The sequence below is a fragment of the Mauremys reevesii genome, linkage group 4 (genome assembly GCF_016161935.1).
Source record: "Mauremys reevesii isolate NIE-2019 linkage group 4, ASM1616193v1, whole genome shotgun sequence".
NCBI lineage: Eukaryota > Metazoa > Chordata > Testudines > Geoemydidae > Mauremys > Mauremys reevesii.
Genome location: NC_052626.1, coordinates 81,976,598 through 82,004,486, shown reverse-complemented (window position 1 = coordinate 82,004,486; position 27,889 = coordinate 81,976,598). Strand labels below are relative to the sequence as shown.

General features: G+C 40.9%; 1 protein-coding gene across 5 annotated transcripts in view; it reads right to left on the bottom strand.

Moving 5' to 3' along the window:
• Nucleotides 1-27,889, bottom strand: part of SHANK2 (SH3 and multiple ankyrin repeat domains 2) — a 675,150-nt gene that overhangs the window by 515,091 nt on the left and 132,170 nt on the right. For all 5 annotated transcript variants that reach the window (XM_039536948.1, XM_039536949.1, XM_039536950.1 and 2 more), the window contains 6 exons: nucleotides 27,032-27,235; nucleotides 23,293-23,364; nucleotides 22,224-22,332; nucleotides 21,780-21,931; nucleotides 20,477-20,644; nucleotides 12,031-12,147 (listed from right to left, as the gene is read on the bottom strand). In XM_039536948.1, the coding sequence (XP_039392882.1) occupies nucleotides 12,031-12,147; nucleotides 20,477-20,644; nucleotides 21,780-21,931; nucleotides 22,224-22,332; nucleotides 23,293-23,364; nucleotides 27,032-27,235 (822 nt within the window). The remainder of the gene's footprint in view (nucleotides 1-12,030; nucleotides 12,148-20,476; nucleotides 20,645-21,779; nucleotides 21,932-22,223; nucleotides 22,333-23,292; nucleotides 23,365-27,031; nucleotides 27,236-27,889) is intronic.

The following is a 27,889-nucleotide window of genomic DNA, read 5'->3' as shown; positions in this document are numbered from 1 at the left end:
TTTAATGTTCATCTCAGGACCGCTACTAAACCAGTCCACAATTCAGAACGTTTGTGTGTGTCTTGTCTATTAGCTCGGCTGTGCGTTTTGGATTTGTCGTCATGTTACATTACAAAGTTCCAGTCAACGATAGTTCAATGTGCTATCTTCTGCTTATAAATATAATAAGTGTGCAGCTACAGATAACAGAGCACATAATTTACTGGTTTTGTGACAAGCTTATAAATCAAATCCTGATTCACAGACGGGTGTATATATGGAGATTGCCCCTAAAAGTAATTTTCCTCATTCTGCTTTCCGATATACTGAGCCAGATCCTTGGCCCTGGTAAATCCCTTCTACTGCCCTCTTCAGCACAAAGAGGACTTATAGTTGCCCTAACTGGCCCTGGGTGCGCCCAGGATCAGGGTTCCATAAAGACAGATAACATGAAGCCCTTTTTGCCACCTAATCAAGAGGGTTGGCTCTGCATTTCTAGTCAGGATTCTAGCACCTGTCACAGAGAGGTAATTTAATATTTTTAAAACAGATAGGATTCTAGACAATAGAGTTATATATAGGGCCTTACCAAATTCATGATCCATTTTGGTCAATTTCATGGTCATAGGATTTTAGAAATCATAAATTTCATGATTTCAACTATTTAAATCTGAATTTCATGGTGTTGTAATTGTAGGGGTCCTGACTCAAAAGGGAGTTATGGGGTGGTCACAAGGTTATTATAGTGGGGGTTGTGGTACTGCTACTGTTACTGCTGTGCTGCTGCTGCTGGCGCTGCCTTCAAAGCTGGGCAGCTGGAGAGTGGCGGCTGCTGACCGGGACCCCAGCTCTGAAGGCAGAGCCACCGCTAGCACCAGTGCAGAAGTAAAGATGGCATGGTATGGTATTGTCACCCTTACTATTGTGCTGCTGCTGGCAGGGTGCTGCCTTCAGAGATGGGCACCTCGCCAACAGCCGCCCTTCTCTGGCTGCTCAGCTCTGAATGCAGTGCAGAAGTAAGGGTGGCAATACTGTGGCCCCTAAAATAATCTTGCGACTCCCCTGCAACTTCCTTTTGGGTTAGGACTCCCAATTTGAGAAACGCTGGTCTCCTCCATTAAATCTGTATAGCATAGAGTAAAAGCACACAAAAGACCAGATTTCACAGTCTGTGGCGTGTTTTTCATGGTTGTGAATTTTGGTAGGACCCTAGTTATATAGTATTTCCGATCTGTGCTAAGAACTGCATCAAACCAATAGCTCAGGAGAGCACTTTACAGTTCTAAACAGGGATAGGCAAGGAAGTGTCTCTCTTTTTATTTCTCTCTACATATATATTTAATTCATGGGACCATGTTGTTTTTCCAAAGATTTTTACATATTAATAATCAGCCAAGAGAAAATTCAAATGCTATAGTCTAAAGAAAGATCTAAAGATTTAAATAATGTTGATAGGGCTTTTGTTCTAGCATGCCAACAAGTGACCCCCATTTCAAATGCATATGAGCCTAGGCTGGCAGACTATGTATCATTCCTGTAATATTCACTATTACAATATGTTCTACTAGAAAATATGGGAAGTGTGGATTACAAGCTTGCATATTAAAGTTCCAAATTTCCTGACTTGGTCCACAATTTGATCATTAAGGTATTGCGTGTCCTGAAACTTACAGTATTTATAAACTGATTTAATTTTCAGATTCACATTTTATAATTTGTCTTTCATAAAACACAAAATAGTTCTGAAAATACATTTCCCCTTCCCCCACCCCTCTCTTTTTGCAGTTCCTATCCAACAATTCCACTGTTCTGGTTTGTTTCAGGGTTTTACAAATTTTAGTACATTTGTATTGTTTGGGCAATTAATATGTGTACTAAGCTTCACCTCACAGGGAGTTTTATAACCACAAAATACTGGGATTTAGTGTGTTTTATAAAACGTGAAAAACTCTGCCCATGGTACAATGTGCAGAACAGAACTGCAACACTTTACAGGCTTTTTTGCTTAAATTTCAGTTTATATATTAGCTATGCTTTCAAATTAAATACACTGGGATTCTACAATAGTTATTTCATGCCTTTTAAAATTTTGGACATGATTTACAAATGTAAATACAACTGTTGTGTTTTCTGCAACACCACAATATAATCGTATTCCTAATGCCTTATCAGTAGAGTTAATCAAAAATTTTCCATCAAAGATGTACTATGAAAATGATATTTTTCACTAAGATGAAAGTTTTCATACTGTATGTTTGTTATAGTTGAATTTTTGTATAAAAATATTATTTTCCAGTTGCCCCCTTTCTCTCCCCTTCCCCACTCTTTTTATTTTTTCCCTTTCAGTGAAAAGAGAGATAAAAAGGAAGAGGGTGGGGAAGGATTAGAAAACATTTCTTATAGCAAAGAGCTGGATCTATTTAGCTAATAAAGAGAAGGTTAAAAGGTGATTTGATTAGCCTATAAGTATCTACAAGGGGAACAAATATTTAATGATGAGCTCTTCAATCTAGCAGAGAAAGGTATAACAAATCCAACTGCTGGAAGTTGAAGGTAGGTAAATTCACACTGGATATAGGGTGCAAAATTTAATGTTGAGGTTAATTAACAAATGGAACAATTTACCAAGAGTCATGGTAGATTCTCTATCACTAGCAATTTATGAATCAGGATTGGATGTTTTTCTAAAAGATATTTTCTAAGAATTATTTTGAAGAAGTTCTATGGCCAGTGTTATAGAGGAGGTCACCTAAGATGATCACAGTGGTCCCTTCTGGCCTTGGAAATCTATGAAGAACTGAAAACCCAAAACATTTTCAGATTTTAGGGTTTTTTTTAATATTCATGGGACAGTTCCCATTAAAAGCTATTTGCATTTTTCCACCAGCTCAGTTTATCAGTTCAGAAAAGTCTACATCATATTTTGGAACTCTTAAATATTAAGATTCTTCCTATCAATGCTACAATTCTTGTTTTTGACAAAGTACAGTATTGACAGTTTAATAACCTTTGATATTTATCATTTAATGCAGTTTACTTATGGTATATAAAATAAACATGAGGCAGCTTTTTAGCCATTGCGGTTTAAGTGAATTTTATAAAGATGTGTGGGCTGTCAGCAGATTCAATTTAATTTGTTGCCTAAAATCAAATATCTATTAGTTGATTTCATAGTAGCACAGAAGTAAAAAAAATTCAATAGGTTGTATTTTAAAGGAATGTACATGTCATACTTGCATAATTTATAAAAATATAGACTAATTTCTAATTTTTTTCTCTTCCTAGAATTTTATTGAGAGACCAGAGGCTGTAAAGTGACCTTAAAACAAAAACATATTTAGGTTCTCATTTAATTGGCATCCAAGAAGGGGCAATTACTGACTGATGACAGTATTTCCCAGCAACTCTGGTTGGGTTTAAAACAAAATCAAATGGGTAATGACTCCACCTACAGGAATTACAGGGTAAAAAGGAGACTGTCACCCATCCTGTCCTCCCCATTCACCTCCCTCCCCTTTGCCATAAAACACATTATTTAACAGAAGGAACAAAGGAATGGATTAGTAGAGATCTATAACAATTACCTACTGGTTATAACAACACTGTCAGTAAATAATTATTAATTTTCACACATCCCTGATCAGCCAGCCTTGAAAACAGGGAACATGTGGGATATAACAGTGAAATTACAGGATGCAAAGGCTCCAGTAAAAGATCCAGAAGGAGAACTTCTTGGCTCAGAAATGTCCACTAAAGCTACTATATGCAAGGATTGCAACGTGTGGTAAAGATTTGTGAACTACAGTATGTGACGTTTCAATATAAGCTTTTTGTCCTCTTTAATGTTCCACAAAAGTCCATCCGGTGTCAATAGGCCTTCCTTGTTAGCCAGGACATAACATCTTTTGTTGGAGAGCAGCACTTTACACTAGCTAATGTCTCTCTCCTCTCTGGTGATTTACAGAGGCTTACAATACGAATGCTTAAATATTACCTTGCAGTATGGGACACATATGCTACAAGCATTCAAAGTCTAAACACTCATTCTTATAATACTAATAGCATTCTTATCATACTAATAATACTAATAGCATTCTTATCATACTAATACCTATTTTAACTTTACTAACACACAGGCGAGCCAGACTAATTCCAGCTATGTATTTGTTAGTGTTTGTAGACAGGCCGGACTCACCCCTGCGGCACCTCCTGCTGGTGAATCCAGGAATTAGCTCTGTCCAGCGCTGGAGCGCCCTCGACAGGCGGATCACCAGCTTGCACTCAGGCCCCCGTGTCCCTCCCTGGACCCGGTGCCCTTTTACATGGGGTGCTGCCCCTGGCAGTAACCCCTTTCTCTCTGGGTCTCCCCTCTCAGGGAACCCCCACCCTCTATCCCCACCTTGCCTCAGTATATGGCTACTGCCAGTCATTGTCTAGCCCCACATCCTGGGGCAGACTGCAGTATCAGCCTACTCATCACTGGCAAGGAGGGTTTGGACCCGCTGCTTTGGCCTACTGCTGGGCTGCCCTCTGCAACCCCCAGTACCTTTTAGCCTTCTGCTAGGCCGCAGCCTGGGAGTTTCCAGGCTGGAGCTCCCCAGCTCCGCAGCCTTTCCCCAGCCCTGCTTCACTCAGGTATCCAGTCTCAAGCTCCCTGCAACTAGGCCCTTCTCTCTCTGAAGGCAGAGAGAGACTGTCATCTGGGCGCCTGGCTCCCCTGGCCTTTTATAGGGGCCAGCTGTGGCCTGATTGGGGTGTGGCCCAGCTGCAGTCACTTCTCCAATCAGCCCAGCTTTTAAGCTGCTTTCTCAAGCCTTGGCCCCTTCCCAAGGGAGTTTTTAACCCCTTCAGGGCCAGAGCAGGGGTCCACCCTGCTACAGTGTTCAGTTGAGACCTGGGGGCCTTGGCATGAGCTGGCACCTGGTCTGCCAGCAGCACAACCCTCCAACGTTTTTGCATCAGTTAAGTCTCATTTCAGACTACATGGAATTTAACTAAAACTTAAATTGTTCATAGGCTGTAACAGAGTCCTTGGTGGGTTAGGTGGCCAAGTAGTTAGCACACCTAATAACCCCTCTAGGTGGGTGGGTCTTACAGTTCTGGTCTTACTTTAATCAGAGGTGTGGTGAGGTCAACAGGTGGTTTGAGTTCTTCCTATTGTGGGGCAGTGGTAGGGAAGCCCAGCCACGCACTCAATCAGCATCAGCATTAAAAAAGCTAATGAGGTCTTGGGATGCATCAGGTGAGGTATTTCCAGTAAAGATAAGGAGGTGTTAGTACTGTTATACAAGGCACTGGTGAGACCTCATCTGGAATACTGTGTGCAGTTCTCGTCTCCCATGCTTCAGAAGGATGAATTCAAACTGGAACAGGTACATAAACTAGGATGCTCCGAGGAATGGAAAACCTGTCTTACAAAAGGAGACTCAAAGAGCTTGGCTTGTTTAGCCTAACCAAAAGAAGGCTAAGGGGAGATATGATTGCTCTTTATAAATATATCAGAGGGATAAATATCAGGGAGGGAGAGGAATTATTTAAGCTTAGTACCAATGTGGACACAAGAACAAATGGATATAAAGTGGACACTAGGAAGTTTAGACTTGAAATTAGACAAAGGTTTCTAACCATTAGAGGAGTGAAGTTCTGGAACAGCCTTCCAAGGAGAGTAGTGGGGGCAAAAGACATATCTGGCTTCGAGACTAAGCTTGATAAGTTTATGGAGAGGATGGTATGATGGGATAGCCTAATTTTGGCAATTAATTCATCTTTGATTATTAGCAGGTAAATATGCCCAATGGTCTGTGATGGGATGTTAGATGGGGTGGGATCTGAGTTACTACAGAGAATTCTTTCCTGGTTGCTGGCTGGTGAGTCTTGCCCACATGCTCAGGGTTTAACTGATCGCCATATTTGGGGTCGGGAAGGAATTTTCCTCCAGGGCAGATTGGCAGAGGCCTTGGAGGTTTTTCGCCTTCCTCTGCAGCATGAGGCACGGGTCCCTTGCTGGAGGATTTTCTGCACCTTGAGGTCTTTAAACCATGATTTGAGGACTTCAATAGCTCAGACATAGGTTAGGGGTTTATTACAGGAGTGGGTGGGTGAGATTCTGTGGCCTGTGTTGTGCAGGAGGTCAGACTAAATGATCATAATGGTCCCTTCTGACCTTAAAGTCTATGAGCATCCAACGGAGGGTCCTAGTGTCTGGCCTCCAAGGTGCCCTCTGAGTTACCCTCCCTGGGTCACTTCCCACCACTGCCTTTCTTTTCCTGCTTTCAGTCCCAGATAAGTGAAAATAAAAAGAAAAAAGGTAACCAAACTGTCAGCCCCAGCTGGGCTCAGCAAATAGTCATACTCCCTCAGGGAGGCTTCTCCAGCACCCTTGACCGGAGCCTTCAAGGTAGATTTGTCCTCCTCCCCCTTCTGAGCTGAGTTGCTCCCTTTTCAACCCCTTCTCCAGTTACAGCATGCTTTGCAGGGCTGGAGGGGCGGGGGGGGGAAGCTACCTGGGCCCAGTACTGTCTTTTAACCCCTTCCAGCCCAGTGTGGGGTTTGTATACCTCACCACACAGGCTTTGTGCTGGCCCTTATGCCCTTTTAGGCCATGGCCCTACTGACAACAGCGGGTCCAGACAAAGTCATGAGCACTCTATCTAGTACAGCTCCCATTGCCATGTTACCTGCATACCGCAGCCAACAATAAGCACTGCAGGCAGCAGGAATAATTTGCAGAACTGGATTCCTAATAACTAATATCAACTGGCACACGTACCAATGTTTGAAAATGTTAAATTATTCCAAAAATCATCTCTTTTGAAAAAGTCAAGATATTTTAGACATACTAAAGGAAGAGAAGAAATCTGCTTTGACAAGGCTTTTTCAATCAAGATGGTAATTAATTAAGAAACAGATGCTTTAACAGATGTTTTACTAGATATAATCATGTCTCATTACTTGTGTTTTTCTAATGCAATGTAGCATTCCATGCACAGTGCCCTAACATGGTTTTAATACATACAGTGTTGGAATGTTATAAAATGACCCAATATGAAAATAAAAGCACAAAGCCCTGTTTGCCTTATACTTAGGAGTAGTCCCATTGACCTCTCAAAGTTACTTATTTAAATAAAGCAAGAAGGTTTTGCCTTTGAATTTGCATATCCAAATATGCAAAACAATAGGCTGAAAGGAGGGAAGCACATCTACAAGTAGCAGCTCATTGCTATGACTGCTACTCAAACATAATGCAGCCAAACTTCATTCCTAATAGAGGATTAGATTGAGAGTTTACTCTCATTCCTGGGAAAGTGTGATGCTCCCGTAGTAGCTGTGGAAAGAATCATAGAAAATTGGGGTTAGAAGAGACTTCAGGAGGTCTCTTCCAAGAACTTCAGCTTGGACATCCCTCTGACTTCCAACCCCTCTTGAGATCTTGGCAAAATAGGGTACATCATTACCAAAAGCACCAAACTTGTCCCCACATCCAGATAGCTCTGTTTGTTGGTGCAGTGAGTGGCTATGTATGGGAGTAAAGGGGGTTAAGATGCCAACTCCCCACTTCTCCCTATGCACTTTCATGCAAGGCAAGAGAATCAGACACTCATCCTCTGCTCTCTGCCTAATGTCTGGATTCAAGACCAGAGTAGGTCCTGCACAGCCAACTCAGAGTGTTGGATGGCATCTTAACCCCCTTTACTCCCATACATAGCCACTCACTGCAGTCTGCCCCATAGTTATTAAAAGATGATTTGTTCAAAACAACTGCCGATACAGAGAGCTATATTTTAAGAGCTTCATCTCTGTGTTCCTTGCAGCCTTTTATTTAGTTTATCTGCTCAGGGTCAAATTTCTACCATCTACAACTCATGCAATCTTTTTACCAGATGTAAGTGAGGGCAAAGCTGGCCCCAGGGTGGATAAAAATCAATTTTTTTAAATAAAAAAAATCAGATTTTTTTATTTAAATTGGATTTTTATAGGTTTTTTCCTCAAAAAAAATTATAAAAAAAAATCCAATCTAAAGATAGTTTTAATTAAGATACATTATAGCTCAAAGATATCTCATCATGGAATAGGAATTATAAATTTTAATTGTATAGTATGAGACAATATATTAATATAATGTTTAAGAGAAGTTTTGTAAATGAGCTCCAGTAGTTCATGGATTAGAGACCCAATCTTATGGGGCTCCATGGGCTTCTGTATAGATAATTTAAGTTAATCTTTCTATCTACCCAATGGGACTCAGTGCTCAGTCTAGAAGATACTATCAGATATGCTTAGTTTTGCAGTTCTCAAACTGTGGATTTGTGTCTCCGGAGATAACATGCTTGTTAACAGCAAAAATGTTTTTAAATAAATAATATATAGAGGTGAGAAATAACAGACCTTAACTCTACTGTCCCTCTGCAAATTTGTGTTCACAGAATCAATCCCTTACCTCTCTCTAAAAGTGCAAAGTTTCAAAAAGTTCAATGAATAGAAGATTGTTGGGGGTGGAACAGATAAGGAGAAGAAGTCTGGAGATAAATGTGAGAAGGGAGGGACAGGCAGTAGAAACAAAAGTGAAACTGTTTGAGCAACATATTCCAGAAGTCTTGAGGTCTTTCTGAGTGTAGTCTTCATTGACTTGAGATCTACCATACCATTCTCTCACTAGAAGGGAAAACCTCTAATGGCAGCAGGCCATAAAAGAGACCCAGTTTGAGAATATTGTAATGAAGTTCCTCTACCTGTGGGTAAGACAGGCATGCGTGCAAAATGTAAACAGTGCAACAAAGAACTGCAAGGCCTGGTTGCCCTGAATGAAACAACATCATGAGAAGTGTTCCTTCTCAGGTCCTTCTCAGGAAGAAGCTGCGTTGAAGATGATGAAAGGAACATGTCTGAACATGCAGGATCTTCAGGATGGTAAACTTTTTTATTTCATACTTCTTTCTTAAGGACTGCCTGTCTTCCTTCTGTAGTATTCTTGAATTCTCATCTTTGAGCAAAAAATATAGTTGTTACTCTATGGTACTATCATTTTAGATGCAGTTATGATAAAAAATAAATAGATGAAATAAGCAGATCTTCCTTCCTTTTACAATTTCACCTATAAAGTAGTACTGAGTATCAGTGAATGCAATGAGTAATATGGTAATAATAATAATTAAGTAACTGCATTGACTTATTTTGCTTAGGAGAATCCATCCTCAACATACAGGATTCTGAAGACTATTCACCTTCAAGATCACCATCTTTCTCTATAGCTTCAGAGTTATCTGCCAAAGATACTGTTTCAGTCACATCATGTATGTCACATAGCTACAGTATATCACCTATAGCAAAAAGAAAAAAAAAATCTCTATCATCCAGAAACAACCATAGATAAGTTTGTGATAAGAACCAGCAGATTACAAAAAGAGGTAATTGATGAAAAAATTGCCCGGTTTGTTTATGCAACAAACTCTCCTTTCCGTATGATTGAGAACCCACACTTCATTAACATGGTTCACTCATTATGACCAGGATACAGTCCATCCAACAGAGCAAATGTTGCAGGCAAATTGCTGGACAAAGTGTATGAAAGAGAAATTGAGCGGTGTGCAAAAGGTCTAGAGGGTAAAATTGTTAACCTGAGTCTTGAGGGGTGGAGCAATGTCCACAATGATCTTGTTGTATGTGCCTGTGTGACAACAGAAGAAGGGAATGTCTTCCTTACAGAAACAATTGATACATCAGGAAATGCACACACAGCAGAATATTTACAAGAAGTAGCAGTAAAAGCTATAACAAACCGAAAAAAAATTGAAATGTCTAGTACGCAGCTTGGTCACAGAAAATGCTACAAATGTATCCAAGATGAGAAGAAATTTAGAAGAGAGTGAAGAGTCCCAAGCTAATAATATACAGTTGCAGTGCTCATTTGATGCACCTCCTAGCCAAAGACTTCAGTGTTCCATAAATAAAGGCTAATGTTGTTGAAATTCCAAAATACTTCTGTAACAACCACTTTACAGCAGCTGCTCTGAAAAAAGTGGGAGGAACCAAGCTAACTCTCCCGCAAGACGTGCAATGGCTATATCAAGAACTGGCCTAATCTGACGACAGTTTATGAACAAAATCGTGAAAAAATAAATGGCAGTTACAGCCAACGTTCTCAACATTGGGTTTAAGAGAAATGCTGAACACAGGCTAAGTACCCTGAAGCCTATTTCTTCAGCCTTGAACGAAATGCAGGGAAATAGCTGTTTTATTGCTGATGCTGTTGAAATTTAGAAGGAACTGAGTGAGATCTTAAAAAGAGAAATATGCAAGGCCAGAGTTAAATTACAAGCATTAAAAAAACAAATGGGACAAACACTATCTCCAGCTCATTTTCTTGCAAGTATTTTCAGTACTTGGTACCAGGGTCAAACCTTAACTGCTGAAGAAGAGGAGTTGGCTATGACATGGACATCCAGCAATCATCCCTCCATAATGCCAACTATAATAAACTTCAGAGCTAAAGCAAACCATTCAAGAAATATGTTTGCTGATGATGTTTTAAAGAAAGTCACACCAGTGAACTGGTAGAAGTCACCTAAGCACTTGGATTCAGAGACTGTTGAAGTGATAATTTCACTTTTAATAGCAGTAGCTTCTTCTGCTGGTGTAGAAAGAATATTTTCTTCCTTTGAACTAATTCATTCCAAATTGAGAAATCATTTGGGACCTGAAAAAGCAGGAAAGCTGGTTTTTTCTTTTCCAGATTATGAACAAACAGGAAAATGAAGGTGAAGACGACTGAGTTAACTGCAGAAGCCAATATTTTAAGTTTCTCATGTTGACCTGGCTGACAGTCAATTTAATTTGTTTTTTTTTAAATATTTCATTTAAATGCTTAAATTCAAGCATCTGAATAGTCTTCTTATGGTCAGTGGGTGCAGTGCCATGAAAGTCAGTGAGACTACGCAGATGCTTAAATTTAGGCACTTGTGTGAATGCCTTGCGGAACTGGGGCCTTATTACTGGAGAAAAGTAACCTACCCAGTAATAGTTAAACCTACCCAGAAAAACCACCAATATTCCAGATATATCCCTGGGACACATTCTGATCTGATTTATTTCATCATAGATTAGAGTAATTTCATTGACTTTGATGGGTTTACTCTGGATTTAGGGATAGATCCTACAAGACCTTATGGTAGTATGTTTGCGGACAGGGCCGGCTCCAGGCACCAGCTTATCAAGCAGGTGCTTGGGGTGGCAACTCCGGAGCGGGGCGGTACCTTCAGCTATTTGGCAGCAATTCGGCGGAGAGTCCCTCACTCCCACTCGGAGCGAAGGACCTCCCGCTGAATTGCCGCAGATCGTGATCGCAGCTTTTTTTTTTTTTTTTTTTTTGGCTGCTTGGGGCGGCAAAACCCCTGGAGCTGGCCCTGTTTGCAGAATCTGGCCCTGACACAAAAGTGCTGGAAAAGTCAGAATATAGCCCAGTAGGGCAAAATCCATTCTCAAAGAGGAATTCAAATTTTCTGTAATAGTTTTTGATAGTTAATGCTGATCTCCAACTTGGGTGTATGCATTTCCCATCAAGTATTAGCAAATAAAGATCCAGACTTGGATCTTACCTATATGAGTTGATTCACACACATGCAAAATTAATGCAAAATGCTATCAAATAAGAATAGTTATTTTTTTATCCACTTTACACAGTTGTAAATGACTACATAAGATACAAGGCAGTGGAGAATTAGGCCCACTTTGCATAGTCAATGGAGACAATTTTTCTTCAATATTTCTTATTTAATTCTAAATTAAGTTTCCGATAAATAGACTCTCTGTACCTCCCTGGCTGCCTTGTTAGTCTCAATTTTTTCTAAAATTTATTTCCCACGGAAAACTTCACATTTCTGATTTTTCATTTATTCCAAATTGGAATGAAAATTTTTTCATAAATCCAAGGTTTTCCACAAGAAGAAAATTTCAGTTCCAATTCTACTCTACTTCATACATTTCATGAAAGATTATTTTTTAAAAACTCCCAAAAAAGACACAGAAATACAAAACTATAGAAGAATAACAACTAACCTGGTTATAAAGGGCACAAATATGCAATGCTGTATTTCCTGAGGCATTCTGTGCTCCCATATCTGCTCCATAAAAAAGTAAGTGTTCTAAATGCTGGACATGTCCATATCGGCAAGCCTATAAAGACATACATTTAACATTTTGATTACTATACAGTCTTACTGTATCAGGTAAATATCCCAATTAGACATTTCTTCATACAAGAATATGCTACATCCTTATGGCCTAATTCTCAGTTATTCCGTATGATTCTAGAGTCCCAGTAGGAACACCAAGAGACACCACCTCCATCATTCCCCTCCTTTATTTCTCCCTCCTAAGGTCCACCTGTAATAATCCTCCTTTCAGTACAGCAGCATTTGGTACAGTTATGGCCCTCCCAAGAGAGTGCTTCTATATCTGATGAAGCCAGTCATTACCAAGTGACACATTTCTTTCTCCAAGAGCTGAGAGTGCTGTCTCTGCAGTGTTCCTACGTTTACCACAGGAAGGGTTCAGGACCCACACTTGGATGCTGTGCACAACAGCTGACACTAGGTGCCTGGGTTGGCTCCAGAAAAAACACTTTAAAATGGAAGTAAGGTTTGAAATGAAAATAATCTTTGATATAGTAGATATGAAACTGAGCAAGTTAAGGGTCTGATCCACCTCCTATTGAAGTCAATGGAAAAAACTCCCACTAGCTTCAATAGAGGCCCAATTGGGGCATAAGGACCAGATGTTTTAAAAAATGTAAACATGTGCTCAAGTTTGCACATTGAAGTGGAAATCAATAGGAGTCCTTGTGTGCATAAAGTTAAACATGTGCTTAAGAATTTGGCGGATTAACAGGCTAAGATACAATAAGATACATAATTTGGAACTATTTACGTACCAACATGGGCTTGTTACTCCTATTAATGCAGTGGGAACTGTATACAACAGAACAAAGACAAAATATTCATTCACCTGCAAAACTATGATTAAAAACCTTGAGACTGTAAATTAATATGCTGCATATTTGGCTGAAAAGCATTTATTTTCTGTTTATGAGCATTAGAGTAGAAAATCAAGCTTTTTTGGAAAGGTGACACTAGATGGCACTGAAGATGATCTGATTTCTGAACACTGCTTTTAAAGAGTGAAGATATGTTGGAGAATTAGATCAGCCAAAGTATTTTAAGTCAATGATTTTTCACAACATTGTTTCCTTCTAAATATCTTCCTCCGATCTGTGAGCACAAGAGCTACAAGAGTGTACGTCAGAAATATGTATTATATACAGAACAGTCAAAATAATTGCAAAACATAACTCATAAAAAGATGACTGAGATTCAACAATAAATGCAGAGGTGCTGCATACAGAGGGTCTGATTTTTATCCAAAGAGAGAAAACCTGTGAATTATTTGGCCAGATGCACTGCTCAAATTTCAAATACCGATTAGGTGGAATTAATTGTTCATTGAATGAGACCATGAATTATTCACAGAAGTTATCTGGTGAATAATTTTCATTAATGAATAAATCTGAGGGGAAAAAAATCACAGTATTTCTGTCTATCAATCTTAGCGATTTATCTGGCTCCCATTACCATAGTACATGAATGTCTCAGAATCTTTAATGTATTGATCCTCACAACACCCCTGCAAGTCAGGGAAGTGCTATTATCCCCATTTTTCAGATGGGGAACTGAGGCTAATTAACCTGTCCCACATCACTCAGTTATCCTATGGCAGAGCAGGGAGTGAAGCCAGGTTTTCCAAGTCCCAGGCTAGTGCCCTAACTAGTGGACCATTATTCTTGTCTCTGGTCACAGACCATTCACAAGCAGAAAGGGGGGGGGGGAAACAATATTTGTTAAATAGTTTACTCATTATGAATTATTTGCCCAAGTAGAAGGAAAAAACCCAGATTAAATGAAAATAGAAAGATTTATTCTAAAAGATATTATTCACCAAGGAGCAAATGGAACAGCCATATAGGATGCCCAAATCTATCACTGCAAAATGATAACGTATATTTGTGTTCACAAGTACAGTCTAGATTAGGATAGACAAATACTGAGTTCCAGAATTCAGATGCCTGCCTCTCCAATAGTCAACCAGCTAGTGAGTGGAGGCATGCAAAGGACTAAAATGTTGGAATCTCAGGTTTCTAATCCCAATTTTTCTATTGACTCACTACATGACCTTGGGCAAATCACTCCATCTCTGGGCTAAAATCAGCCCTGAAATAAGGGGACAGCTCCCATTTATGCAAACAGGAAATATGACTGTTCATGCTAGAGCTGATTTTAGCCCTCTGTGTCTGTCTGCTAATCAGGAAAATGTGGCTAATAATGCTTCTCTACCTTTAAGTGTTTCCACGGACTGCTGTGGCTCCCCCTGATATCACGTAATGGTGTGCAGGAGTCTTTGCCTCTAGCACTCTCTGTTGATCTGCTGTTTGGTGCTGCAATTTGCCTATTCTGTCCATAATTTATCCTTCCAGCTAAATCGTGTCTAATCCAGACCTCTTCAGAGGTAATAAAAGTCCAACTAAAAGTCTAAATGAAGAGATCCTTTCACCCCTCTAAGGCTACTCCTCAGCCCGGTCCTCTGGTGTCAGTCCTCAGCCCCTCCTCACCTCAGCTCAACAGTCCTTGTGCTGGGAAGAGGGTTATGCCCTTCCTTAGGGCTGGTAGGGGAAACCCAGCCTCACTCTCTGGTCTGGTTGCTGGCCCAGAGTCCCCATGTTAAGCAGCCAGGTCTGTTCTTTTAGATGTGCTGCTGTTTCCCTGGGCTACTTGCTACCTCCAAACCCCTTGTGCTGTTTCCCAGTAGCCTGTGGTTAATACAGCCTCTCCTCTGGTTCCCAGACCTCTCAGGCGTCTCCTTAGGTTCTCCCAGCTCCTTGTTCCTCCCCTGGAACACCGACCCACAGTGCTGCCTCCCTGGGCCTTTCCCCCTTTCCAGGAGCCAAAACAGAGATGAACTCCATCCCTAGGGTCCTCTTCAATTTGCCTTCTGCAGGCGCTTCCCAGAGAGAGAGGGAACTCTACCTCCTGTCTCATAGATCTCCTTTCTGCTGAGTTCTCTCCTCTCTCTGTAGTCTTCCCTGACCCTTTTATAGCTGGGGTTTCTAAGGATAATTAAGCTGCCAGATCAGGATCAAATGATGGATAGTTGCTATATCACAATCAGAGCTTAGCCTGTTTCCCCTTAAAAGGCCACCCAGCCTGTGACACTACCTCAAAGGGGGTTAATCACTAGGGCCCAGATCCACAAAAGTATCGGGGGTTACAATGTTCAGCATTGTGACGCCTAATTTTTAGGCACCTAAGAAATCACTGGAACTAAAATGGGAGCCACAAAGCCTGAACTAGGAGCCTAGGTTCCCTATACAATAAATGGGGAGTGATAGGCACCTAAGAATGTGATCCACAAAAGCCAGCATGCTAAGCAGGGAGCAGCCTTAACTAGCCAATGGAAGATGCTGATGTGAGACATATGCTAAACCCCGCCCTTAAGCACTTAAGTCTGGGCTTCGGGGGACACCTATCTCTGCTTGTGATCCATAGCTGGGAACCCCTCTCCGGGAGGTGTCTATGCTGTTTCTTGCAAGATGAGTTAGGAACCTTCTTAATTCCACATGAAAGAGAAGGAGGAAATACCACCTCTCATAACTTTTAGACCAGTGGTTAGAGCAGCCAGCCAGGATGTGGGAGACCCAGGTCCAGTTTCCCCTCCTCTTCCCCCCCCCCGCCTGATGGGGAGAAAATATTTGAATAGGGGTCTCCCACCCCCAGTAGTGATCTAATCACTGGGCTGCCAGATATTCTGATGTACGTCTGACTCAAGTTCTCCTGTTGAAGCTGTTCCACTTTCCATAAATAGTCAGTCATTGGAGCAAGAGGACTGGACCTCTCTCCCTCTGGATAAATACTAAAACAGTCATTGTGAGCCGAAGTGGAACAGCTTCAACAGGAGAGACTATGGCAGCCCCACATCAGAATATCCCATAGTCCAGTGGTTAGGGCACTCACCTGAGAGGTAGGAGACCCCAGTGCAAATCCTTTCTCCCCCTAGGTTTCCCACATTACAGATGAGTGCTCTAACCACTTAAAGATATAAGGGAGGCAACACCAACTCAGTTTTTGATGGGGTCTAATCCAGTGGGTGCACTCAGTGCATGCCTACTGGATCAGGCTCTGCAGGTGAGATAGGCATTCCCCCCCCACCCCCATCTTCCCAGGATTGTGGATCCTGCTGGTACCCCAATGACTAGAGGGAAGCAGTAGTGCCCATGCAGAGAGGCAGAAACATAGGTGCCTAGGGAACTGTTACAGTGAACATTTATGCGCCAAGTCAATTTAGAATTAAATGGCAGCTGAGCAGGAGTTTTGTGGATTGCAGTGTCTGCTGGAACTGGGATTTAGGTGCTTAAATTAGGTACTTAATACCTAATGTGAATCTGGGCCTAAATGACTGTTCTAGTAAATGTGTAGAAACCAAGCTGTGATTAATGACTTCTTTACTATCCTAAGTCACTTCACATCTCTCAAAAATGGTAATAGATGGGATAGCTTTATACTGCTATCTTTCACATGTCAGAGAGGGGTACTGACATTGTTCCTTACGGAGGATGGATTGCTCAATTAACCCATAATCCAGACATAAATTTCCTTGATTTATCTAGGATTAAAACCAAGAAGATGATTTTGGAAAACACAGCCCCTTTCCAGTGAGAGAAATAATTACTATAGATCTATTAAGTTGGGTTTTCATACAGAGAGGATTCTTCTTTGTACTTCCAGAGATTGCAGGTGAGACCATTCCTTGAAAGAAAAGCTCCTCCCCATCACTGTCACCTAGACTTCTGAGGGAATCAAAAGAAATGCTTACCTACCTCCAATCCACCCTCCAATCCACCAAACCAATTATAATGGTGGATAAACCCCTTTTATTTACTTCCTAATAGAGATGGACCCAAACAAATAACCAAGATCTGAACACCCTGGAACACTGAAAAAGCTTGAATACGAGTCCAAACTCTGCAACTCATACTCACTACATACTAGGAAAAGAATTGTGTACTAAGAAAACAATGATGAAGAAAAAGTAAACATCCTTCTTAGGTCAGAAAACCTGATTTGACATCCCAGGATATTTGCCCATGAACACACATAGGTAAATATACCTATGGGTTAGGCTAAAAGGGGTAAAAACAAAGGTGACGTCATGCTAGGAGTCTACTACAGGCTACCTAACCAGGTGGAAGAGGTGGATGAGGCTTTTTTTAAACAACTAACAAAATCATCCAAAGCCCAAGATTTGGTGGTGATGGGGAACTGGGGGACTATCCAGATATATGTTGGAAAAATAACACAGCAGGGCACAGACTATCCAATAAGTTCTTGGACTGCATTGCAGACAACTTTTTATTTCAGAAGGTAGAAAAAGCTACTAGGGGAGAAGCTGTTCTAGATTTGATTTTAACAAATAGGGAGGAACTCGTTGAGAATTTGAAAGTGGAAGGCAGCTTGGGTGAAAGTGATCATGAAATCATAGAGTTTGCAATTCTAAGGAAGGGCAGAAGGGAGTACAGCAAAATAGAGACAATGGATTTCAGGAAGGCAGATTTTGGTAAGATCAGAGATCTGATAGGTAAGGTCCCATGGGAATCAAGACTGAGGGGAAAAACAACTGAGAAGAGTTGGCAGTATTTCAAAAGGACACTATTAAGGGCCCAAAAGTAAGCTATCTAGCAGTTATAGTGGACCACAAGCTAAATATGAGTCAACAGTGTTATGCTGTTGCAAAAAATGCAAACATGATTCTGGGATGCATTAACAGGTGTGTTGTGAGCAAGACACGAGACGTCATTCTTCCACTCTACTCTGCGCTGGTTAGGCCTCAACTGGAATATTGTGTCCAGTTCTGGGCATCTCATTTCAAGAAAGATATGGAGAAATTGGAGAAGGTACAGATAAGAGCAACAAGAATGATTCAAGGTCTAGAGACATGACCTATGAAGGAAGGCTGAAAGAATTGGGTTTGTTTAGTTTGGAAAAAGAGAAGACTGAGAGGTGACATGATAGCAGTTTTCAGGTATCTAAAAGGGTGTTGTAAGGAGGAGGGAGAAAACTTGTTCATCTTAGCCTCTAAGGATAGAACAAGAAGCAATGGGCTTAAACTACAGCAAGGGAGGTTTACATTGGACATTAGGAAAAAATTCCTAACTGTCAGGGTGGTTAAACACTGGAATAAATTGCCTAGGGAGGTTGTGGAATCTCCATCTCTGGAGAAATTTAAGAGTAGGTTAGATAAATGTCTATCAGGGATGGTCTAGACAGTATTTGGTCCTGCCATGAGGGCAGGGGACTGGACTCGATGACATTTTAGCAGTAACCAAGAAACTAATCCATACAGAAGACAGACTGAGAAAATAATTACACTGAACATGGGAAACTGCTCGAATTTTCAAATATACTAGGGTACTGAGCTGCTTCTGATGCATATCCGAAGAGGCTTCTACAGTATCTCTGATACATTTGCGTAGGAATCTTACTGCCCTTTTTTTTTTTTTAACTTTAATTCTCCCCAAAACGTTATCCCCAGGCCACTTGTAATTCTGCAGCTAAACCTTCCAAGGGTCCAAACTGGCAAGGTGATGAGCACCATCAGATCCAATTAATGTCAGTGAGAGGTAAATATGCTCAAGAACTCAGAGAATCAGGTACCAAGTGTGAAATTCAGCCCTGTGGAAAGGTTCATCAAAAGGCCTATGCACCATTTACAGCACTGCATCCAAGTTCCAGAGCCTACCGAGGAAAGAAAGTTCTGCTATAGTTTTTGCACGTGCACACACTCATGCACCCACACACACAGAGCTTCCTTCATTTCTTGTCTCACGACTTTAGCACTACAAAATGACCCAATATCTGATGCCATACCACAATCTGTGTGCAGCAACCCTTCCAATCCTTTTGCTTAGAGCAGCGGTTCTCAAACTGTGGGACAGGACACCAAAGTGGATCATGACCCCATCTTAATGGGGTCGTCGAGGCTGATGTTAGACTTCCTGGGGCCCAGGGCCAGGGATCAAGACTGAGGGCTTCAGCCCTGGGTGGCAGGGCTCAGGTTACAGGCCCCTCCGCCAGGGGCTGAAGCCCTTGGGCTTGGGCTTCAGCCCCCAAACCCGGGGCGAGGGTGGGGTTGGGAAGGCTCAGTCTTCGGTCCCCCTACCTAGGGTCATGTAGTAATTTTTGTTGTCAGAAGAGGGCGATGGTGCAATGAAGTTTGAGAGCCCCTGGCCTAGAGAAACACCAGCAATGCTGGATGTTATCAGTTTTATGCTGATTTCTTGTAAGCTACATACCTCCTTCCCTTAATACAGTGACTGCACTTAGAATGCCATAACCCACCACTTTACTTCATGTGCATTAAGCACACTGCTGCTAAATCCCTTATCTGAAGGTCTTAGAGGAAATTCAGGCTTATTAGGAGAACATATAGGAGAAGAGGCCTAAGAAAAAACAAGTCTCAACCAAAAAGCATCTTACCAAATTATATGGAGTTCTATGAAGAAAGAGATACATAGGCTTCTGGAATACAGACACAGGATGCCTATCATTTCCCAAAGAAAGACTCCTGGTTGTTGTTGCAAAGCTGAACAAGCTATACCTGAAAAATAATCATGGTACACTATTGTCTAGCTCAAGAGATCACCAGAACCCTAGGGCATACTGAGACTAAACAAGGCCCTAAATCACTCTCTTATGTGGACCAGGTGGCAGCAAACGTATTTGCCTACCAAATATTGAACACTACTTGAGCAGAGCAGTCAGGAGACCCAGTTATGGAGAAAGGGGAAATGTCACTTGAAACTTTTTATCTAGAAGAGAGGAAGCAAACCTCAAATTCTGAACTGGTTAGGGCAAACCAGTGAGAAACATCTTTCAGTACAGCACACTAAAGGATTCCAGAGTCAGGTAGGACTTGTGTCCACATATTCGTTATATTACCCCCAATGACTAAGGTCAAGATATTTCTGGTATAAAGGAACAAGCAGCATTACCAAGAAAATGGAAAGTGGCATCTTAAAGAGAAAGATCCAGCAATATTTTTGCAGTGGGGCATTTGTAACAGAATGCTACAATGCAGACTTCCAAGAGTCCGCTAGAGGAATGTGCAATACCAGCCAGCTGGAGCAGTAATTTGTGCAACTATGTCCATAGAAACTGTGAGGGTTGACTGCTGCAAAACTCTAACAGACTGGATATTCACTTCACTAACAGCAAATCCATGGTGCTAAACAAAACAAAAGAAAAAGAAATCCCTGCATATATAAATTAAATATCTTCCAATAAAATATTTTACAGAGTCCCACACAATACGCAAAATCCTGGGAAAGCAATCTGTTGAGCAGGCATATTTCCTGACCTCACAGTAAATATAAAATCTAATGAAGAGTAATCATTCATACCTGATGAATCTCTTGCCATCCATTTTCGTCTTTGCAGCTGACTGTAGCATGTTCATGAAGTAAAAGTTCACAACAATAAGGGTCTCCTCCTACTACAGCGGTGTGGTATAGTGGTGTCAATCCACAGCTGTCCTTGTAGTTAGGAGATGCTCCAAGCTCTAAAAGGGTCTACAAGTAATTATAAATGGTGAATATGTCTGAGCAAATAACTGAAGGACTTGGTGTATATTTAAAGTCTTTCCAAAGTATTGTTTAGTAGGAGGCATTTTTTTTACTGTTTATACAAGCTGACTGAATGGGCTGCAGTACAGACAGCCTCAGAAGAGCTATGGCACAGTGCCAAAGGCCCATGGTAATTCAGGCAGTTGGTGCACTATGTGAAGTACTAGCTTTGGTAGTCAGGGAATCTGCAGGCGCTCCAGCAACAGAATGAGTAGCAAAGACTGTCCACTATCCATCCTGTTATTGAGTTGAAAAATTGTGTGTTTTAATAAAGTTGTGGCTTTTGGCCACTCTTCAGTTGCAGTGCGCCTTACCAAAAATGTTGTGTAATCTGAAATCCTGTCCAGAAGGAAGTAATGGAATTTCATAAACACAAGATTTAATCTAGAATGTCAAAATAATCAACAATACCAGTTAGAGCGGGAAGAAAAAACAAAGGGGCCAGTATTAAAAAGATAAAATGTATAATCCATGCTATTGGCATTCACTTTCAAAGACAGATAAACAGCAATAACACTACTCCCACTTCCTGCAGAGAGATCTTACACCACTTATCAGTGCACAAGGTTAAGGCCATGTCTAAACTACCACTTTGGTCAGCAAAATGTATATCACTCGGGGTGAAAAAACCACACCCTTGAGCAACACAAGTTTCACCAGCATAAGCGGTAGTGTGCACAGCGCTATGTCAGCAGGAGAGCTTCTCCTGCCAACAAAGCTACCACCACTCATTGAGGGTGGTTAAATTATATTGACCGGAGAGCTCTCTCCCATCGACATAGAGCAGTTACACAACAGATCTTACAGCGGCCCTACTGCATTGGTACAGCTGTTTCACTGTAAGGTCTCTAGTGTAAACATAAAGTCTGTTTCACCATCACTTCTGAAACATAAGCTTCTGAAAATGAAAGGGCCCTTTGTTGAATGCAAATCCTGAAAGTGAAAAGCCTAGAGATAAATACTTAAGCAAGCACAAATTAAAAGATCCATTAAGGACAATATGATAATTAACTCCAAAGCATTTTCCTTTATATATTGTTCTGTATAAAATAATGTATAATTTGGCTCTGAAAGAATTTACCTTGAGGGTTACTTGGTTCTTGGCTCTAGCTGCTTTGTGCAGAGCTGTCATTCCATCTTTGGCTCTGAAATCTAAATGTGCCCCTCCATTTTTCAGAGCTTTGATTACTTCTACGGTATTATCATGCTGAGCTGCCAAAGTTAGAGGAGTTTCTAAAGACAAAAAGAATATAATGTGTGGGAAAAAGACATGCAACTTTAACCAAAAAAAGTATTTACTAATATTTCAAAAATATTTTGTTAGCTTTTAAGTATAAAACATATAAACACTGCCCTAAGAATATCATAAACTATTAACTTACCCCCTTCACATTTTGGAACTATGTGTTTTGCTAAGACCGGGACTTTAAAGGGCAATAGATTCGGTGGGTAGAATTTGGCTTTGTTTATACAGTAAAACCAGGATGTGTACCACTTTATGCTGTTGATTTCATTAATCTCTTACCTCCACTCTCTAGGTCATGGTAGTTAGGGTCCAGTCCCCGATCCAATATCTTTGTGATTTTTTCCACTGAGAGATGGTGAACATGATCCATAAATTTTCTCAAATTAGCCTGAAACAAAGAGTGACGACTGAAAAGTCCTCAGATCATATGAAGAATATTCCAGTTACAACTAAGATCTTTAGCTGGTATAATCACCAGCTCCATTGACCTTAATAGAACAGTGCCAATTTACACTAGTTGAGGATCTGGCCCTAAAATTGTACTCAATCAGAGCATAGATTCTACGGAATGCAATGGTCAAAATTAAAAACAAGAATATGCTGCTTACAACATTCAGGAAAAAAATTACTAGAAGTCCTATTCATAAAGAAATCAGACTGATAAGATGGAGATCATAATTAATCCAACGTGTAAGGGCCTCTAAAGATATGTATGTCAGTATTTATAAAACTGGTGATATATTGAAAACTTGCTGGATTATATAAAGTTCATATAAAATTACTTGTAAATTTATGGCAAAGTCAAACATATGAAATATACTGTAAGAAAAATTCTCAAATTGTCGTCACTGGACCACACACTGTCCATGGACACTTACTGGTGGTCTGCAGACTGCTCAGCTGGTCACCTGAAGCAGATCTCCCCCTAATTTTCCAGGTGCTAAAATACATACTTTTCTAAATATTACTTTTCCACTTAAGCAATTGCCTTAGTTGTCGCAAGGATGCTTCACGTTGTCCAGTCAGTTGTGGGAGGGGAGACATTCACGAGACAACTTCTGTTTAGATGTGGTCTACATGCAGAAGTCTGAGAAGCCCTGGTGTATTGTATATAAACTCCAAGTCCAGCAGGCTTTACTCATATAAGCAGTTTCTTGACTTCAGTCGAACTATTCGCATGAACAGAGATCTGCAAGATCAATGCTAGAACTATCCAGGCTGCACTCTGTATGTATTTTTTAGACTGTCATTAAAATCAAATGATTCTAATCAGAGGGTCATTGTGCATCTGATGTTAGTACTTTTAGAAAATGGATGCTCTCCATTATCACCAGCAAATTGGACATACCTTCGTATGAAGCTTGGCCAGCTGTTTTTCATCAAGATTTAATTGCTTATACACTCTCTTCTTGTACCGAAACTGATAGGGAAACAAATAGATTAAGTCAAAATTTCATATTTTATTTAATAGTGAAAAAGATCTGAAATTATCAGAATGTGACATCTGTTAACAGTAATGTAGATTTGGGCAAACTTTAAAAAAAAAAAAGGGCTTGGGACGACAGTTTAAATAAACAAATAAATAAATAAATAAACCCCAAGATGTTAGAATGCTTGGAACAGTACTATTGAAATTCTACAATCCTTATAAGCCAAATTTGTACCTGGTATAAGCATCGAGAAGTCAATGAAATTATATGAGCAATGAGTTTGGCCCCTGGAATCTACACTAATGAACTGAAAATACCAGGTGAAGAGCTTTCCCTAAAGACATTTCAGCACTTTCACTTCCAGAACAGACAGAAAAAGGAATTGCAGAGGCATGTGAAAATTTAAAACATGCGTTTAAAAAAACAAAACAAAACAGCAGAATGTTTCTGAATCTCAGAAATAGGACCCATTCCTGAAAATCCTTACTCATGGGAGTAGTTCTGTGGATGTTAATGGCACATCTGCTGTGAATAAGGATTACTTGCATGCATAAAGGTTACAGGACTGGCTTTGGTTCAGCTGAGGCCAGTTCTTATTTTATTCTGACTAGTTAGCCTATTGCTAGAGCAGACAGAGAAGCTGAAAATTCATGGGGTCACCATTACACCATGATATATATTTACCACTCATCTAGCAAACCACAATTTACAGTTCATTAGAATGCTAAATGGCTCTTCTGTGATTAACTGGCTTTTATGTAAAAATGTATTTTTAAACACAGATTTCACCCCCACCTCTCTTCTCACAAGGTTAGATGGTGGAATTGATGACACCTCCCTGTAAAGGAGCAGTGTGAAGCTGCAGTGCTCCTTGCTCATTGTGATGTATAATCTACTCCATCCTAATGAATGAAGTAGACTGTTTGCTCTGGTCTGCTGGCCCCACCCTGTACACCAGTGCAGGAGGGTTGACCCATGACCCAGGCAGGGTGTGCCCTAGAACAATTAGCTTTTGCATCACTATGCAATGTTGGGGAAGCTTCTTGTGTGTCACTACACAAGGTCCCTTCACTATCTGGCCCATAATCTTTCTTGATTATGTCTGAAGTTCAAAGCCCCCTCTTCCCTTTTTTAAATATTAGCTTTTTGTGGTATTTTTGTCTCTGTGTTCATTAAGATTCTACTGTAACTACTGTTCATGCTCTCAACATGCTACAATTTTCTCTGAACTGGTAATTACATGTTGTGAACAGAGACAAAAATAGATCTTTGTTTACTAGGTAGAATTCAAAGAGTGCTATGTATTTTTTGAATAGGGCCTGAATATCAGCTTTTCAGGCAGAACACTTTTATCCTTTACATGCCATGTACTTGAATTCTGCAGAGAAAAAGGACCCTTTCCCCATTTATTGCATGTAGAGGAATTCTGCTGACAAGTCCTGTACAGTTAAAATAGTACTTTAACCAGTGCACTGGGGAAAACAGTAGACTGAAATATAGTGATTATTCCTTTGTTCAGGGTTATAGCAGAAACATCAGTGACTGACCCTCAGAATTCAGCTGGGAGAGTAAGTAGGGCTCTCACTTCCATTAGTTTTACACCAATAAGAACATAAGAACGGCCATACCGGGTCAGACCAAAGGTCCATCTAGCCCAGTATCTGTCTACCGACAGTGGCCAATGCCAGGTGCCCCAGAGGGAGTGAACCTAACAGGCAATGATCAAGTGATCTCTCTCCTGCCATCCATCTCCATCCTCTGACAAACAGAGGCTAGGGACACCATCCCTTACCCATCCTGGCTAATAGCCATTTATGGACTTAAGCACCATGAATTTATCCAGTTCTCTTTTAAATGCTGTTATAGTCCTAGCCTTCACAACCTCCTCAGGTAAGGAGTTCCACAAGTTGACTGTGCACTGCGTGAAGAAGAACTTCCTTTTATTTGGAATGTAAATCTACTGATGTCAGACCTGCAAATTCCACTCATTTTTCCTGTCTACTATAGTTTTTTGGCCTTTCCTCCAGAGAAAATTGAGCAATTACTGATTCAATGTAGGAAGCATTACATATAAAATCAGAGAGTAATTTGTGTGAGTTAGGGAATAGCCTTAATACAAAAACATTTCAAGATACATTAATCTCCTGTTTCCCTAATTTTACTCAAAATTTAGATTACTCATACTAAGGGCTTGTCTGAGCAGTGGGGTAATGCACACTACTGGTGAGGGTGATTCCTAAAACACACTTATGTGTAGTGCCATAATTGGTCCATGTAGAGCCTGCTAGTGTCCACTAAAGATTCCCTAGGGCAGTGTTTTCCAAATGGTGGGTCCCACTCTGGGAGTAGTGACCTGGTGCTCTCAGGTTTGTCCCATATGCCAGGTTGCAATATCCACACCTGGAAGCCACGCCAGCACCACAGGAAGGAGCTGGGTACCTGCAGCTGGGTAAGTGCAGTCACTTCAGGGTTAGTGTAGGGCGCCCTCCCTCTCCAATCCCACTCCAAGCCCCCGTCCCCAGGTTCTCCCTTCCACATTAGGCCCATGATTCACTAGAACCTTCCTGTAACCCTCTGGTGGATTGGGACCCACCATATAGGAAACATTGCACTAGGGAACTTTTAACGTGAACCAGCAGGGTCTACATGGACCAATTAATGTGGATTCTGGATTTCACCTGGCCCTTGCTATATGGTGTGCAACAGTCATTTTTTCAACTAAAAATCCCAGTGTATCAATAATGAGCGAAGTAGGTCAGGCAATGGATTACTTGTTCTTTCATCTGGGAGAAACCATCAGCCCTTCCAGTTCTCTCACTTGACAGAGGGCAGGGGTGGATCTAGACATTTCGCCGCCCCAAGCACGGCGTCATGCCGCGGGGGGCGCTCTGCCGCTCGCCGGTCCCGTGGCTCCGGTGGACCTCCCGCAGGCGGGACCAACGGACCCTCCGCAGGCATGCTGCCGAAGGCACCCTGCCTGCTGCCCTCCTGGCGACCAGCAGAGCGCCCCCCGCGGCATGCCGCCCCAAGCATGCGCTTGGCGTGCTGGGGCCTGGAGCCACCCCTGACAGAGGGTGACAGGATTTATATAGTCTCTTTTCCCAGCATGTCTTGCTTTAGCGCAATACTACACCTGGCTGTCCAGGAATGACATTTCCCAGCAGCCCATCATTGCTAAGGGGAAAGAAGTGTTCCAGCATGCCCTACAACTGGAAGTGCAGTTTGATCCTTAAAGCATAGTTTAGCACCTTAGATTTCTCCACCAAATCATAAAGTGTTACCCTGAAATGTCTTTCTGTCCATCCGTGATCATGACTCCTGTTCTACTGGTATGTTTCCTGAGGAAAATCCTGGAACAGAGTAGTGCTGGCCCCACAAGTTTCTAGCATTAAAGGGCTGGTACATCCCACCACAGAAAGTCATTGAGCCTGATCCGGTAACCTTTATGTGAGTTATACATAAAATACCCCCACTGAAACAAACAGCATTACTTGTGTGATCAAGGCTTCAAGATCAGCCCTTTGATCACTACTTCCTAACGCAATTCACATCCATTTAGAAACCTCAAATAAGACTTACTATATATACATATCATACCATAAATAAAAATGTTTCAGATAATAAAGCTTTAAAATTATTACAGTTGTATTAAAATACCTCTAAGGAGGGAACACCTTTATTCACTGGTTGTGGATATTCCCTAAGGAGTCGTTCCTCGTCCAAAAATTTCCCATCTCTCCCGTTGCTGGCAGGCTGAAACAGCCCATAATTCAGGACATCTTTCAAACTCTGATTCAAAGTGCATAAAATTCGTTGTTTTGCTACCCATACTGAAGCTTCAGGATTAAATCTAATGCATTTCTGTAAAGCCAAACAAAATAACGTTACAAAACTTATGAAAGATTTATAAAGATCATTCTAAAGTAACAAAAAGCCATATAAGTAATATTGGGAGAGCCTGCAAAGAGTGCACAAAAATTAAATACAAACGCAATATAATATACACTTGCATAGAAAGCAGAAAATTTTGCTCAGCCACAAGGCAAAATATTCCACAATACTAGGTATCTTTCATTTTCATGTTCACAATTCCTTACCCAACTTTTTCTAAACAAAGAGGAAGAGAAGAAAGCATATAACCTGAGCTCAAAATGAATGAGATCGGCTATAACAAATTAAATAAATAATCTGGTACTTGTCTGCATTTCCCTGCACAAGAAGCTGAAAATCTACATTTAATTAAATTCTAAAACAAAGAACTGCATTAACAAGGAGATTAGATTTCAGACATCTGTTCCTTAACAACATCAAACACAGAGGTGCTATAAAAACATAGGGCATCCTGAGTTCTCTCTCAGACTTTAGAAATCATATCTTCTTTTGTAGAAGTGTGAGTACGCTGCATCTCTTCGTACAACCCAGGGAAGGCAGGCTAATGAGACTTCAAGCACCCTTTTTTTTTAATTTTGATTTGGTTTGGTGACCCGTGTAGCCTTCAACAATAATTTAGGTTTA